At 43.2% G+C, this 17,185-nt stretch overlaps 2 protein-coding genes across 4 annotated transcripts in view; one reads left to right on the top strand and one right to left on the bottom strand.

The window, feature by feature from the left end:
* Positions 1 to 1,216: 1,216 nt before the first annotated feature.
* LOC136436284 (metabotropic glutamate receptor 3-like) lies at positions 1,217 to 15,608 on the top strand. Its single transcript, XM_066430135.1, has 19 exons — positions 1,217 to 1,244; positions 1,661 to 1,724; positions 2,254 to 2,478; positions 2,841 to 2,922; positions 3,284 to 3,379; positions 3,806 to 3,890; positions 4,149 to 4,276; positions 4,769 to 5,015; positions 5,512 to 5,716; positions 6,107 to 6,372; positions 6,825 to 7,019; positions 7,382 to 7,524; positions 7,948 to 8,118; positions 9,282 to 9,383; positions 11,578 to 11,678; positions 11,911 to 12,046; positions 12,551 to 12,621; positions 13,221 to 13,347; positions 13,722 to 15,608. Exons 1-19 carry the CDS (start codon positions 1,217 to 1,219, stop codon positions 13,863 to 13,865), a joined length of 2,616 nt encoding a protein of 871 aa, XP_066286232.1. The 3' UTR covers positions 13,866 to 15,608.
* A 23-nt stretch (positions 15,609 to 15,631) lies between these two features.
* The window catches only part of LOC136432815 (metabotropic glutamate receptor 1-like), a 60,672-nt gene continuing 59,118 nt past the window's right edge, over positions 15,632 to 17,185 (bottom strand). For all 3 annotated transcript variants that reach the window (XM_066424332.1, XM_066424342.1, XM_066424350.1), the window contains exon 16: positions 15,632 to 17,060. In XM_066424332.1, coding sequence (XP_066280429.1) covers positions 15,948 to 17,060 — 1,113 coding nt within the window. In that variant the 3' untranslated portion in view covers positions 15,632 to 15,947. The remainder of the gene's footprint in view (positions 17,061 to 17,185) is intronic.

The raw sequence follows: 17,185 nt of genomic DNA, 5'->3' as shown, positions 1-17,185 counted from the left end.
CATGGCTTTCGCCCAGGCGATTTGGAAATTAGGCATTTGATTTCCGAAAGACTATTGTTATTGACAGGATGATCCTGTAGGGAAATTTGCACATATTGACTATTGGATTAACTTGCCCGTAACAGAATATTCCACCTTTGAAAGGATGATTTTGCTCCGTTCAGCGCAAATATTTTTGTTGATGATCCTGTCATATAGCAAGCCCCCCCGAAATTAAGCCTTGATAAGAAGATATGCATAGCTTTCCCTTGGGCAAAGAATAGGTAGTTAGCACTACTAACCATTTGCTGCCCATGGGAGGGATAAGAATGTCCTTCTATACTTGATTTAGGAAATCACATTGGCGACAGCCAACTGTACGTGTCCAACGGGCTTAACTTCTGCAGTTCATGTAACTATATGTCGCAATTAAATGCCCCCAGTGATCCATGCAATGTTGATTTCGGAAATCACATCATTTTAGCGGCACTCGGCACAGCTAGTGTTCGAGCAATGTCTATAATTTCCTCAGTCAACCATACCGGATGTTGATAAATCTATCAATTTTGCCACTGACGTGTATCTTAAAATTGTTTTCAAAAAGGTTAATGCCTAAAAGATCACCGATTACATCATAAGGTACCGAATGGCACATTCAAGACTTTTGACCTGACCTTGGCCTTCAAGTACAGAACGATACTCGGAAATGTTTCCATGTCGTATTCATGTCAATCTTAATATAGTCACATTCTTCCTAATGAAGGTATCTGATACCAGACATGTATACATTCATTGATGCTTCCATCCTTTGTTGGCGTGCTTGAAATAACGATATTCGATCAGATTGACATTATGAAATGTCACTTGTAAACTGTTGTGATTTTCTAATCAGGTTATTCAAGACTAGGGTAAGCTCTCCTTTATTGCAAGCAAATCCAACTGTCGATTTCTTCGCAATGAAAAAAGGGAAAAATTTGATAGATACATGTACTTCAACTTTAGGACGTAGGAGACTGATTGTAATTGTAGGTGACGCTACTCCCAAGCATCAGAAACTGAAATTTCGTTTAACTGAAAATATATAAGCATTGTGCCTAAACCCCCATAATATAGTGTGAGGGCTGCAGCCATTTTCCCGTTTTAAACACATTCCGCCTTCGTGATGCTAACAAACAACAATAAAGTTGTCCTATTTCTTAATAGCGGCAGACGGGCTTTCCAAGAATACAGTCGCAATATGTCGAGTCTACCGAGGAATGAAAATTGTGGGAGTTATCAGCCAATAAATCGTTGTAGTGGAGAGCACACACTTAGAATTAGTCCCACCAATCAACATTCCCCCGTGCGGCGATAGTTTATCAGCCAATCGACTCTCACACGTCAGTCTGTTTGCGTTGATATCATGTGTGGTTTTAGATTACGCGTTTTTAATATAGACAATTATATAAGAGGAAACGGATGATGAACACATATGTCAGTGGGCAAGTAACGCACTACAGCACGATCACATCGGCAGGGCAACTGGCTTGGACGGAAGGCCTTAGCGGCTCTTGGATCATCTTATAACAGTGTTGAAAGGGCACACTGTTGCTTTTTTGGCCATGAATCCGCTGATCCGCTGAAGATATGTCTCAGAGCTGGTATTTAGTTCTCCTGTTGATGTCTTGTACGACGGTTCTAGGGACGTACGTGTGTTACTACAAAGAGGGGACTGTTATCCTCGGTGGGCTGTTTCCTATCCACGGGTAAGTACAGTAACTACTGGTTCCTTGATATTTGAAAAAGATTGCCTTCAACAACATTGCTTTGTATAGTTCTCTAATATATAATTCTGTATTGTTGTGCTACTCCAAATAGTGTTACATCCAAGGTCCATGCTATGCAAACCCTTGGGTTGAATGGAAATAACAGTTTTTCCGCAGTGCTTATTGTCCCGACCAATTGTCACCGTAAAACCTAAAGGCACCTAATGCTGACCCAAAGTTTGTACCATAGGGCATCAATGTGAGAAGCGAAGTTTCTCTCCCCCGCAATTCAGGAGTCAGGTTAATGTGACGATTTGGGGGGGGGGGGAATTTCTATCATAATCCATAGGTATGGAGTATTGACGTTTATTTTCTACTCAGTAGCTACAGGTTATTTACTCATTAATAGTCGTTGTGAGTGTTGATGGCTTTTGAATCAGCCGCTAGGTTGCCAAATGTTTTCCTCACAGTTGAGGTGAAGAGTTGCGTCTTTTGTGTATAGCTAGTTTCCTATTTGTGTCCCCATAAGGTACAAAGGCTATGACCAGTGTGGCTCTCTCCTGGGGCCGTCCCGCGTCCAGCGCCTACTGGCCATGGCTCAGGCCGTGGATGACGTCAACAACAATCCCGGCATCCTCCCCGGTGTGACGTTAGGCTACGCCATCTTTGACACCTGTTCCCGGGAGTCCATAGCGCTGAACCAGAGCCTCAACTTTATCCATCATCGCTGTGACAGGAAAATATCCTGCCAGAAGTAAGAAACTGTACAAAACGTACTCTGAATAGGGGTAGAAGTAGTAAAAGTAAAAGTGGAAGGCTACGAGAAGAAGTAACCTAAACTAAAAGACTGAAATCTATGCCAGGGATTCTTGATAAATGGAGGAAGGATGAAGAAATTCTTTCTAGCCAAAGCACCACCTGAAAAAAATATCGTCTTCAATAGAATTTTGTTTCTATTACATTTTGATGTGAGGAACCACTACACGATGTTAGATCATAAGACTAGTGAACTTTTAATCATCAAAATATTGCTGCAAAGTCACCTGCCATTCGTTCTCCGGAGTTCGTGTAATAAGCCATATGACATTACTAAACTTGGTGTTATTACCACGGCAGATACTCCAACCTGGTAGGAGTGGTTGGTGCGTCATTCAGTACGTCATCAATTCTGGTCTCGCACCTTCTCGCGTTACAACAGGTAAGTCACGCGTGGATTTGACGGCATTATTTTTGTGTCAAATTGTGGGCAAATTACCCGAAGTTTTAGTGCATCAATACGTCAAACTTTCAGAATTTTTTTTCTTCATTTTAATAACTGTTGCCTAATTGTGAGATATTACATATACTAACATAATTCCATTAGGTTACTTAATTCCGCCGAAAAGATACATCCAAACAGATCTCCAACCCAACGTCCCCCAGTATGCCACTCCTGTATATCTATACTGTGCATACCTGGGGGTGCCTCACCAGAGATCTCTAAAACATACCGTTTTTTTTAAAGCGGTGGATTTATGTAATCTGGCGGATAAATGTTAGTGGAGGTTACCTTTACCTAGATCCCGATGATCAGCTACATCTCCACCAGTCATCAGCTGTCAGACAAGACGCAGTACCCGTTCTTCCTTCGCACAGCGACACCTGATAATCTGCAGGTAAATCAAATCGCCAAATTTCCGCTACTCACTGCAGTATTTCATAATGTGCAAGGTTAACACTTATCGAGAAGAGTACGGGTGACCCGGTGTGCTTGGCCAAAAACGCGAGCTGTAGCGAAGCCGCATTGCACTACCACTAGCTACTTGAAAAAGTATATGCTTCACCTCAATTACCTTTTTATTTTACAAGGTTCCTGCTCAAAGGGTGAACATCTAAGACCCTCTCAAAAACATTGAAAGTGACGGGCGAGGATCTCTAGATTAGTTTGACTTTTTTAAAGAATTTTTTGCAACTACAATTGGGTAAGCTTGGGGAAACTGCCTATTTGTAAGGAAAAAGTACAACCTTACATGTGTATGCTACTAGACTATGCTAATGAAAAACTATCTAGTAAAGAATACATTTTACTCTGTCTGTAACAGGCAGCGGCGATTGTAGACCTCCTGCAGTACTTTAACTGGACGTACGTGTCGCTCGTGTACTCAGATGGAGGATACGGGTTCGAAGGTGAGTTTTGGTGGATTGAATTCTGTGACGAGCAATTTTTTCTACAACAATAAACAATACTCTCCAAGCAGTGGTTGGGTTTCGTCTTGTTTTTGTTCATTTGGTCGCCGACTCCAATGGTATTGGCGGCCGAAAGAAGCCGTGACAAAATAGAAAACCGACAAAAAAGCCTAAAAAGACGTTAAAACTAAGCGGAACCGCAACCGCTGCTTAAAGGCAAATAAACAATTGTTATCGACTCCATTGTTCCGTCTGCAGGGATGCGTGCCTTACAGGATGAGATTGAACAGACAGACATCTGTATCGCCACCGTCCAGCAGGTCTGTAGGAGCTCCACAGATCGGCACGTGGAAGGCGTCATCCAGAAACTGCAGTCCTTCCCAGAGGTAGGTCATTTCTGTATTTCCATGCTAATTGCATTGTTACCTCCTTTGTTTGTTTGTTTGTCTTGGTGTGCGCTTAGGTTTGTTTCCACTGGCCCTAGTCCAGGGTTGGCCTGGGTTCCAAGTCATTTCAGGTGGGTGGCAGGAAGTGGAGTTGGCCCGGGTTCAAATTCACAGGTAGCTTGGCCCATCAGGGATAGTGACAGGAAGTTAGGTCAAAGGACCGAGAAAGGTCATAGAATAGGTTATGTATGGTCATCTCATTTCCTGTCCTGCTTTATGTATTGTATGTCTATTGCCGTATGGGAAAATGCACTGACAGAATCTGCTAGAAATTCACAAGTAATGACAATGCATGACAAATAATCATAAAAACTAATTTATGATATTTCAAGGATGAGATGAGATGTCCTGTTCTCTTTTACAATAACGAGTTGAAAACAACACGTCAGGTTCCTTTTCACTTGAAGGTCTTCTGTCTCTATCTCTTACAAGGCGCGGGTCGTCATCATGTTCACTACCATATTCGAAACGAACATGCTTCTCAGCGCCTCCTTGCGGCTGAACACGACAGGACAGTTTGTGTGGGTGGGGAGTGACGGGTGGGGCACCACGACTGAGGAGATGTCTGGGAACGAGATGGCCGCTCTCGGTGCCATCACCTTCCAGCCGGCCAGGTGTGCAGGGAGCTTCGCGGCTTTCAACGCCGGCAAGAACAACCCATGGCTCGACGAGATGATTGGTTAGCACCCCCCCCCCCCCATTCCGCTAGACGGCGCTCTCTCTGCGACCTCTCTGCGACTTAGAATCTAGATTGGGTTTGTGTAACCCTTGACTTCATAATTGGAATATGATGCAAAATGTAAAAGTGTGCCTAAAGGGACAACAAAGCACAAAAAGCGTAAAAATGTTGTTTTAATCGTTGAAATTCGTTGAGCGATATGCGATCTGTCAAATCTTTGGTGTCGCAGCGAGTTCGCAGCCTGGTTTAAGGAATGGGGGTGTTAGAGTTGTGGATTCAGTAATATGATATTCATTGTCTCTTAAAAAGTTATGGTTATCACTTTTGCATTAAGATAGCTAACAAATACACTGCATGAAGAGTTGGATTTACTACCAAAGAGTATAAAAGTAAATATTACAGGACTTTGCTGGTATTCGGGTACCATCATTTTTGGTCCTGTGGTATTCAATCAAACAACGTCCATTTCATCAGACTTTATGTTGTTGTTCCCTAGCGGCCGGTATGATCGAGAAAACGACCTGTAACCTGACCTCAGATTCCTGCAACGCCTTCATGGCGGCGGAAAGAGACGATCCCATTGTGCACTACGTGCGGGACGCGGTATTTGCATACGCGCATGCGCTTGACTCCCTGATGAAAGCGTGTGGTCAGAAAGTTGAATGTCTTCTGGCATCTTCGTGCAAGGGTGTCACTTTAAGGTAAACGGTTAAAATTATATTTTTCTTATAAATGGTCATTCCCTTACAGTCTGCAGTTTTGTCAGCAGTCGTTAGGCGACGAATTTCCATCCAACCGTCGCTGCACACTTGGTGACATTTCTTCTAGTTTGAGGGTAGTCTAATGGGGCAGCCTAGATATAAATATTCAAATAGAACACATTTTTCACTAACGATGTATCACAATTGATTCAAGGCATTCTTATTGATAGCAGTTAGTATCTAGTCGTAATGGTAGAAATAAATTGAGTCAGTAGTTGAAATATTAACTGACGAAAACAACAATTTATCAACCTGAATTCATCAACAGATGAAAATGAATAGCCACACAGACGTTTGCTGCGCTTTTAATTTTTCAACATCATTCCCCAGGGACACCCTGCTGAACACGACGTTTGACGGCTCGTGCGGTCGGGTCAAGTTCGACGCTAACGGTGACGTCATGGGCAGGTATGACGTCAGGAACCTCCAGCGGCGAGCGGACGGCGGTTTTGAGCACGTGATCATTGGAAAGTGGGACTCCCTGGACCGCTCCATCAGTGTCGACCTGGACAAAATCGTCTGGAACTGGACTCGGGCACCGACATATCCACAACACCAGGAATATCCGTACCAGCATCAAAAGCCTAAACCTCATGGTAAGCTCTCTTTATAAAAGTAAAATGTACAGTATCAAGAGATCATTAAAATATCGGATCCCAAAATATCTGCATTGTTATAACGTACCTGTTTGCTGAGCAGAGAATCCTTATCCCCGGATATTATTGAATGGTAACTTGGTAGGTAGTAGAGAAAGTAGTCAATATTGATATCGTCATTGCCTACATTAATGGCATACAGCTAGAACAGAAATATGCACACCTAACAAAGGATGGCATGTTCTCATATATAATGTCATCAGTTGACCACAATGTGATTGAAAAGCTGTAAATTCGTCTACACATGTTTCAAGAAGAGAGAAGACGCATGTAAACTATAGGTAGAGATAAAACGTAGCATAGTTTTACTATTACTCTCTTGTATCTGACTTGCTGCATTTAGCCCAAGTGGAGCATGAATATGCAATAAACTTCATTCTCATTATTACCAGACGTAGAGAGCGAAGGTTCGTGCCACGCCGAGGTTCCGAGGTCGGTGTGCAGCGAGCCTTGTCCCGCAGACCGGCAGCGGGTCCAGCGGCTCAACCCGTGCTGCTGGGACTGCGTCCCGTGTCCGGACAACCACGTTGTGGTCAACGGGACCTGCTGCGTCCAGTGTTCGCTTTTGGAGACTGTGGAGGCTAACGGTAAGTAAATGACGTTCTTGTATGTCAGATTTATCTGTGGTATACTGTAAATGCAGAAATGTTCGCGGGGATATAATTTCGCGGGAGGGAGAAACTGGAGTGTTCGTGGTGGTTTTGAGTTCTCGTTTGAAAGAATTATACTAGCGCTACAGTTACACAATGGAACGGCTTTTCGCGGTGGTTTTAAGTTTGCGGTAAAGAGTTTACTGTGAAAACTGCAAACATAAAACCACCGCGAACTTTTCTGCATTTACAGTTTAGTGACGCTTTGTCACTTAACTCTAACGTCCCATTCAGCAGTTGTTTTACTACCACTATATTAGCGTGAATTATTAACGCTTCTTCTTAATCGCCGTTTACAGAATGCGTGACGATCCCAGCGGTGTGGCTGACCCACAGCTCATTCACTGGCATGATACTCACGGCCATCTCGCTAGGGGGCGTCATCTGCACCCTTGCCGCCTTCTTCATCTTCCTCACGCACCACGAGCACCCGCTCGTCAAGGCGAGTCTGAATGCTGTGCACGTCTTAATTAAAGCATCTTATGAAATGATCTCTGAGTTTACAATCATGATGACAAGCACGTAAGGAAAAACGTGACATCTATGATGAGCAGCACTCATGCATTCTTGAACATCATTCAGCCATTGTCTACAACCATTACCAATAGCGGCTTTATATCTAATTTATGGTGTAATTTGTGAGTTGACACATTTGATTATGGGCGTCTTCCATCAAGAAGCATATCTACCAACATATTTTGTTTTGTTGTGACCTGTACTTAGGCCAGTGTGGCAAAAATGTGCAATTTAAAGGTCTTCATTCATTCATTATGTACGGCAGCATACGCATATCTTGACACGCCACCCAAAGCTCACACATAGTCACAAAAAGTAGCCATAAAACAAAAGAATCTGCATTTTCCAGGCGTCGAACAAACACCTGAGTCGGCTGATCCTACTGGGCCTGTTTGAAGGCTACACTCACGTCATCGTGATCTGCATGAAGCCCACCTACGTGACATGCCTCATCAACAGGCTGATGTTTGGGGCAGACTTCACACTCATTTATGCACCGCTTCTCACCAAACTCAACCAGGTAAGTCATCTACGCACCTCTTCTTACCAAACTCAACCAGGTAAGCCATCTAGGCACCCCTTCTCACCAAACTCAACCAGGTAAGCCATCTAGGCACCCCTTCTCACCAAACTCAACCAGGTAAACTCTCATCTACGCATCGCTCCCCAACAAACTCAACCAGGTCAACTCTCGACTACACACCCCTTCTCACCAAACTCAACCAGGTAAGCCATCTAGGCACCCCTTCTTACCAAACTCAACCTAGGTAAGTCATCTACGCACCTCTTCTCACCAAACTCAACCAGGTAAGTCATCTACGCACCTCTTCTCACCAAACTCAACCAGGTAAGCCATCTAGGCACCCCTTCTCACCAAACTCAACCAGGTAAGCCATCTAGGCACCCCTTTTCACCAAACTCAACCAGGTAAACTCTCATCTACGCATCGCTCCCCAACAAACTCAACCAGGTCAACTCTCGACTACACACCCCTTCTCACCAAACTCAACCAGGTAAGCCATCTAGGCACCCCTTCTTACCAAACTCAACCTAGGTAAGTCATCTACGCACCTCTTCTCACCAAACTCAACCAGGTAAGTCATCTACGCACCTCTTCTCACCAAACTCAACCAGGTAAGCCATCTAGGCACCCCTTCTCACCAAACTCAACCAGGTAAGCCATCTAGGCACCCCTTCTCACCAAACTCAACCAGGTAAGCCATCTAGGCACCCCTTCTCACCAAACTCAACCAGGTAAACTCTCATCTACGCATCGCTCCCCAACAAACTCAACCAGGTCAACTCTCGTCTACACACCCCTTCTCACCAAACTCAAAGAGGTAGAATAGGCTGGCCAAATGTATTGGTAGTATTCCGTACTATTTCCCTTCATCATAATACTATATTCTATACTGACCTTCGACCTTCTTGTAAAGTAAAACATTATTGTCAAGCAAGATAAACAAGGCTAGTTTAGAACCCAGTCTTGTTAGCTTTAGTCCGGATCCAACGGTCGTAATTATAACGGACTAGCAAAACTGGATTCCAGGCTAAGATAAGTCTTGTGTTTTGTCTTCTGCTTCCCGTCTTGATGTAGACAACGTTGTATGTCTTCCGATCTGCATATTCTGTAGAAATCGATCTTTGAATAGGCAGTGATGAAGTCTGCTATGTCTGTTACAGGTGTACCGAATCTTCAGTGGGGCCAGCACATCTGTAGTCAAGCCGAGGTTCATCGGCTCTCACGCTCAGGTGTTTATCAGTGTGCTGCTCGTCCTCATGCAGGTAAACTAAGACTTTTTCTCAGAATATGTTATCCCCACCTCCCCCCCCCCCCTTAGGCTTTGTTAGTAAGCCGCTGGAGTTAATCGATGTACTGCCACTGCTGACGTGGAGCAAGTGTGGAGCACGTTAGTGTGAAGAATTGCAATTCCTGGTCTGCAATACTAATGGTACCTGATAAGTGTTTGTGTACATGCATCCTTGTCAGATTGCGGATCTGCCAAGAATGACGCAGGGGTGCAGACGACTTTGATAAAAGGCGTTCTGCATGCAAAAATCTTAGAACAACATCACATAACACAATGCAACTTCACACAGATCACTCAGGAGGGGAAAGAAAATTAATAAAGTGTTTCAACGCTGTAGACTTTACATAACGTACTGCACAATCTTTTCAGAGTAAATGTCATCACCATCGGTCTAGGGTTTTGTCAAATTTACTCTCAGGTAATGTTAAGTATTGGAACACTAAAGAAACACTTTATGATTGTTTCGCAACATTTACGATTTACGTCAGTGGAAAGGAGTGGTGAGTGAAATACGATAGTTTCTTACACTGATTTGTATTGGTCTATCCTACCGTTATCTGTCAAGGTTTTGAACCCATTTAACGCCTTAATGCTCTGCTATTGGTTAATCGCTCCCAGTTCACGCGGAGATCCCTCTCCTGTTACTCTCTACTGCCCAAACGATTTGAGCTGACGTCATGACTCGCCCGGGTGGTCTCATGGCCATTCGGCTAACTCACCGGATCACGGAATTTAATAACTTAGGAATAATACTCAATCCATAATCACCAAATCCATCACTCTGCGGCTTTCATAAGTAGAAGTCAAATAGTTGCTAACAGAAACACCGTGGAGGTAACGATCGGTAATATTACGTGAAGCTAATGTTGAACATCCCTTAGGAAACAAAAGTATTAGTTCTCACAGTAAATCCAGTTTTCCCTATGCATCTGTTGGTACAAATATCCGTAGAAAAATCTGTAAGCCAAGCATTCTTTCTGGTATCCCAAACTGAGTAAAATTAAGCGTCCCCGTCAGCCATAGTATGGAAAATTGGTAAATAAAATTCGCTTTGAATTGGGAATATTGGGAATTTGGGAAATATATTTTTGGGTCTCGAATGGTGGGCGGATTCGTTAATGGCTCTTCGTACACTGCGAAATTACATGTATACAGATACGGTCCCAAAAATAAAGTAAGTGCATGTGTAAAGAGATATTCAATAGACCGATCCTGTCGAACACCATATCGAACGAATAGAAGACCCATAGAACTCCTTGTTCTATTCAGAGCACCTCCGTCAAAAACAGCGTTGGCGGGGCAGAAATGGCACGTGTAAAGCAGGGTACGTATATCTGGGACAGGTTTTCCGCTGTATTGGTTGAATGCATGCTTAGAACCAAAGCGAATTTAAAAAGAAAATAGATCGGGCACTCAAGGAGAGGAAGCTTGTGCCACATGCTGACTACTACAAAGTCCGCTAGCGCAGCGTTTCGTCTCTTCAGTTACTGGTGGTGTGTGAAACTGGTTAACGTGAAAGTGAACAGGGAAGTAAAAGGATGCATTTTAATTCTTAGTTACTAAATACTATGCAGCTGTTATGCATGCAGTCAATACAGTGGGAACCCTGTCACAGATATATGAACCTTGTTTTACACGTGCATCGGCTGCTTGTCAGAAACTGGGCGCTGATGCCAACCGACAAGGGAAAACTATGCGGCGCATACCGCTTTAACATTGACCGAAAATATTACGCTCTCACCGCAACTACACCTACCCCCTTCTTAAACAACTCTACCCGGTGGATACACCCTTCAACAAAGAAGACATAGCATTCTTATTTGGCCCGCTCTGAAAGGGTTTCAGTGCCACAAAAGCTAAACCGAAGTCAGTGGCATTATTTTCAACTTAGCCACGGCGGCCATGTTTGGTCCGTCAAACCCTGTTTTTGACGGAGGTGTTCGAAATCGAACAGGGGGCGTGGCCTTGGGATCGGTCTATTAATGCGGTGTCTTTTCGCATCTGTAAGCAGCGACACCTATAGCTGCAGTGCATAGTGAACCAGTAAGAATTGCCCTGAGGAAGGTGACAGTCGGTTATCGAAACTTTGGTTGAATAAAACGGTTGTGTACAAAGAGTATCTCTATTCAGTGATTTACCATATTGACTGTATACCATGTTGTGTCCAGCTTCTTTTGACGTCCGTCAACCTGATCCTGACCCCGACAAAGGTCATGTCCGTGCCAACCGGAAGTGGCGACGAGCGAGGAGTACAGTTGGCCTGTCTGACGTAAGCACAGTCAACATTGCTGTTAAGGTCTTTAAAAAACTAACGATTCAGAGTTATCTTTTGTTTTTTTATTGGGGGAGGAATAATCAATAGAAAAGCATGTTTTATACATCGTATACTCGTGATATAATTTGTATTGCCTCCGTTGGAACGTTGATATCAGTCTTTGTTTTTGTTTGTTTGTTTGTCGTGTTATTTGCATGTTAAGTCTGATTGATTGTGTTTCCACCAGTCGTGACAACAACTTGCACGAGGTGGTGGCCTCTATCTTGTACAACCTGGTCATCATCCTCCTGTGCGCCTACTACGCCTTCAAAACACGCAGTCTCCCCGCCTGCTACAACGAGTCACGATTCATCAGTTTCCAGGTTGCTTTGCTTCATATGATTTACTATGGGAATGTGGGGGGGGGGGGGCAAAATAGCCCGCTTAACTGAATACAACTTGTCTTCACCACACTTAGGATTAGCCTTTATATTATGGAAGGTAAACGTATTGATTTTATCACGTTACTTCCTCTTCTTCTTCACCAAAGGAATAACCTGATCAATGACCTGAACCAGACGACTGGTCACCATGCATAGCTACTGGTAAAGTAGCAGACACACCCTGTGGTGTTCGATTACATAATGTAGCAAATGCTGGAGGGGCTGGTCCCCATATACATGTATGTGAATATGTTTGATAAGAATAAACAGAGCAGTAGTCTGTTTGGCTAGACCGTGTGAAGGTAAACATTATGTATTTGCTTGAAATATCTAATCTCATCAAGATCATGTCGATTCTTATGCTTTTTTGCAACGTTCTTTGTGTGCATGCAAGGTTACATGACTGATGCGACACAATGAATGTATATATCCCATCACCACCAGGTGTACACGACTGTAGTTCTGTGGGTGGCGTTCATCGCAATCTACTTCTCTGTGTCCACACCCATCAACAGGTAAGAAATGGTTCACTCCACCTGAGCATGGGCGATAGGCCTCGGAACTGTTGTTGAGCAAGGGACTGAACTTAGGCACCAACCCGGGCACGCGGACAATTCAACGACAATTCCGAGGCCTACCGCCTTTTGAGCAGGATATGTCCTTAAACCCAGGCTACGCCAGGGAGGCTCAGCCTTCCCTCATCGTTTGGATAAATGTCATACTATATGTTATGGCAATGTGGCAAAGCAATTGATTATAGCTCCTATATCCTTATATATGTATAAGCTTATTCTGAGCAAATTCTACAGTATTTAGACCTTTCGAATGACACCACCGTAGCCTCATGAGTACTGCTGATCATACATGCCACAACTGTCGTGTAGAACTCTGTAATCATTGTTTATTCTTGTCGTATCTAAAAGTCATCCTGCCCCCAGGATGATCCGTCAGTTCCCCCCGCGCTTGTGTCAATGATTAACGGATCTGCCTCCGTGTTCACGGTCGATCGTACCTTCTTCCCTCGCGGCAGTTTTGTCAAAGAATTAACGTAACCAGCTGTCATGTCACATTCATTGCCAGGTTGTATGTATGATGCACTATGTTTCCCCCGCAGGACTATTTGTCACGCAGGAGTCCTGATGGTGAACGACACCTCGGCTCTGATCTGTTTCTTCGGCCCGAAGATCTACGCTGTTTACAAGGGCAAATCCGCCTCCAGGGTTGGTGTGACTGGATCCGGAGTAAGATATAGACATTACTGTTTTCCATATTTTATAACAAATACCAAAGCAAGCAAGGATGCTTTTATTACATAGTGCAGTATGAAGCGCTTTCGTAATTCGAGTACGCATGTGCTGTGTCAAAGTTGTAGGCTCCTGAGACGTAAACAAAATATGGCAATGTGCAAACCGCGACGATGTCGAGCCAAGGGCCTTGACCTTTGACACTGGTAATGCGTACTCGAATCTACGAAAGCGCTTATACATGTATATCTAGTCACTGCTTTTTTTTCAATTTCTACATCATATTCAACTGCTGAAATGGCATTGTTTAAATCATCTTAGTAACTGACTGATTAATTGATTGATTAATTGATTGATTGATTGATTGGCAGGTTTATAACGGACGCTGCACGACGCCCTACCCGCGGCCACCGCTCAGTTTCAGCCCTGCCTCCTCGGCTGATCCCTCCCTGAAGAGGGTGGAGACTGCCGCCACGGACATTTTCAGCCTGCCGTCTACCAGGATCAGTGAATAAACGCCATCCATCCAAAAAGGTGATACAAATAATACAACTTTGATGCCGACAAAAATGCACCCACTGCATAAACCAAGATACGAGAATATTGATGTTAGAATGTCATGTACCCAATCTTTCATGTAAACTTTCTCACTTAACTTTTGTCAAGAGTGTAAATATTCTTTAAGTCTTGAGATAGTATTTGGTTCTCATGAGTATGATATCATTGTATCAATATTGTCTGTTATTGTCAGCAATGTAGAATTTACGTCAGTTCTTTAATTGCCCTAATCTTTTAGTCCTATATTCTCCTTGAGGTACTAACCAAAAGCCGAAGGTCAATCGGATTGAAGTTGATTTGGTCTGAAATTGGAACTAAGTTTTGTTCGTCACCAATAGCTGATTTGTCGTAGTACGTCGAATTCGTTTGTAAGGGTGACATTCAGAAATGTATTTGTCGATTGCAAAAAAAACAACACAATGTACACAAAGTTGTTCGACACAAAAATAAGTTTATTCTATGTGTTTGGCACGTGACCAAAACCTGCACTGCCAGTGGTTACATGTAGGTGGCAGGACACTGCCTCACATTTCTACTTCACCTTTAATTCTTCTTTTACTGAGACCAACACATATCTTATCACAAACCTAGTACGCTGAGGACGCCCAATGTCTTCTTGTTACCGATATTTAGACATGTCTTCGGCAAAAGCAATGATAACGTAGCCCTTAAACAGGAGTACCTAAAGTTAGCTTTTCTCCAAATTTCTCTTTTCATTCTACAGTTGTTGTTCGCATGTAGAGAGAGTAGACAGGCAGTGCAGTTTTTTGGTGCAAAGAACCACGTTTAAGTGTGTACTGTTTTACCACATACATGTACCTCTAGTCCACAAAAGACTACCTCAGCTGTCGTCATTAGTACTTAACAGACCATTCAAAATTGTCTGGAGCTACGCACAACACGTGTTGTCTGTCAAACCCTGATAAGCAAAGATATGCAACTGTGATCACCGATGTAAATTGCATTTGTTCGAAAAATATACAAATGGTTACCATGTCATAATCATATGATGTGGAATGTGGTTCATCTTTTAGACTTGTAAACTTGATACTAGCACCATGGCTGCCCATGCCGAAGCGAAACCAGTTCAGCTTGGATGTCTGTACCAAATTTATCTTATCAGGTATAGAATTATAGTGTTCAGTTAAAGAAGACTAAGCAAGAAAAAAAGTTGTTAAATGCTATACTGCATACACTTGCTTATCAGTTTTTGACTACAGGTATACCTGAAACAGTTGAACATTACCAGAACACGTCTCAACTAAGACACCATAAGAATTCTGAACAGGAGGGTAATAATGTCAGTATTAACGTTGATCTTTGACAAAACTATAGAACATCTCTAAAATCTGTACATCAAGTGTGCTGTATACGTTTGTCTCAGACAGAACTATCTGAAGCATTATCTTCACCATACACAAAATAACATATTACAAAATGACTGATTTCTAGCTAGCGTTTCCGTGAAGTAGCAATGTTCCTTTAGTTCAAGGTCTTGTTACACATTTTTTCTTTGATATACGACATCAGGAGAGATTTCACATACAGTACCAATCACGTAGCTTATCAAAGACATAACAAAACTAGACTCTATAATTTTGTATGATACGTTTTTCACTTTTGATCACTGTTATTGCGCCCAGAATGTCAGAGTTTCATGTAGATCATAGCTTCACAATATGTGTCAGCAATGTTGACAATGCGCCTGTTGTGTTTCATTTCCTCTTACCTTGTAACATCACGTAAATGTTACGTCCCAACATATAGTAAACAATAACGTTACTCCCTATTGGTGTTTTTGGTACACCGATACCTGAACAAGGTCTGCTTTCAGATCACATGCAGAGGCTAACTCGACCAAAAATGATTAAAAATAAAACACGTACGCATAGATTCACACCCCTCCTTATCTTAGGAAATAATTAATAAAACTATTCTTTACCTTCCATCTTCCTCGGTCCCCTTAAGTGAGAAATACCTTAATTGGTCCCAACAATATCTCGTGCAAAAAGACACCAGGTCATGATGATTCAACTATGTCAAACCTGGTCCTCTGCCATTCCAGCGGATCCAGACCCATGACCTAAACCACTAATCTCCAAAGGACGTATTCTCTGGTCTTCAGATGATTCCGACGACTTCCGATCAATCCGTCCTATTGATCTCAGAGATAACGCAATAGCCTGACTCAATAGCGGCGACCGTTCGCTCTGGTACGGCCCTGTGCCGTCACTCTTCGATCTTTGCTCCCTGGGCCGTCCAGGTTTGAACTTTTCCCCGATGCTCCTGCAGCGACTGCGGAGGATAGGTAGCGCATCTTCACTTCCGTAGCGCCTGGATTTCTTCCCCATTCTGTTATATGGATGGGATGACTCGTGTGAATCCTCCCGAAGAGGTGTTAGCTCAATATCTCTCAATTCTTGGGCCTTTAAAAAACTTGTATCAGATCCGTCTGTGACAGATTTGGGACTGGATTCGCGGGAAAGAGACGATAGCACATTGGTCGACAAAAACGATTTTAGGTTAGTCTTCGTATCTGACCCAATCGACAGGCGCTTTTGGTTGAATGGGAATATGTCAGGTAAGGAGTGGGACTTGGGGGTTTTCTTCTGTCTTGTTGTTTCCTGTTTCTTGTTCGCTGTAGTTCGATGTTGGACATCCTGTTCATTGTTACTTATCCGCTGTGAAGCATGATTACTGTCTTGAGTCTTTTCACTTGAAAGACAGTCGTAGCTGTTGATGTCCTTCTCCTCGGGCAGACTCTCCATGCTATGAATCTGGACGTCTTGAGTACTGATCTCACTGACAAGAAGAGACAAATCACTCTCGATAGTGTCACCCTTTGAAGTTCCATCCTCTTCATCAGGAGTGATACAAATGGTCGGGATCCCCCCGTTTGTCTCGGTCGTCTTTTTCTCCAATTTGTCAAGCGCCTTCTTCCAGTGGCCCACCGATATGCTCTCTCCGCAGATGGATGCTCTCTTCTTGTCGAAGTCTTGGGAAGGAAACCCTGTCGGTACGGTGAAGGAGGCCTCGCAGATTGATGCCCGCTGGGTAAAGAATGGGTTATCTGCAGTCATGGGGTCCAGCCTGGAGCCAAAACGTATTTTGTTTTCCTCTTCCGCTTTTCTCAGCTCTCGTAGAACTTGGACCTAAGAAAGGTAGACACAAAGTGTAATGAGTTGGGGAAAACATCAATTTTTTTGCGCGAAATTAAAATACTGGCATGAAACAACAACTATAAGATATTCTATGAAGATGTTTTAAAAGATTAGAT

Source organism: Branchiostoma lanceolatum, chromosome 1 (genome assembly GCF_035083965.1).
Source record: "Branchiostoma lanceolatum isolate klBraLanc5 chromosome 1, klBraLanc5.hap2, whole genome shotgun sequence".
NCBI lineage: Eukaryota > Metazoa > Chordata > Leptocardii > Amphioxiformes > Branchiostomatidae > Branchiostoma > Branchiostoma lanceolatum.
The sequence above is the reverse complement of the archived record's forward strand: the minus strand, read 5'-3'. Positions and strand labels throughout refer to the sequence as shown.

Excerpts from the sequence above, each read along its gene's own strand:
- LOC136436284 (XM_066430135.1), top strand. The coding sequence starts at position 1,217 with ATGTCGAGTCTACCGAGGAATGAAAATT. Across the intron at positions 1,245-1,660 it reads TCTACCGAGGAATGAAAATT|GGACGTACGTGTGTTACTAC; the intron begins GTGGGAGTTATC and ends CGACGGTTCTAG. Across the intron at positions 3,380-3,805 it reads CGACACCTGATAATCTGCAG|GCAGCGGCGATTGTAGACCT; the intron begins GTAAATCAAATC and ends TGTCTGTAACAG.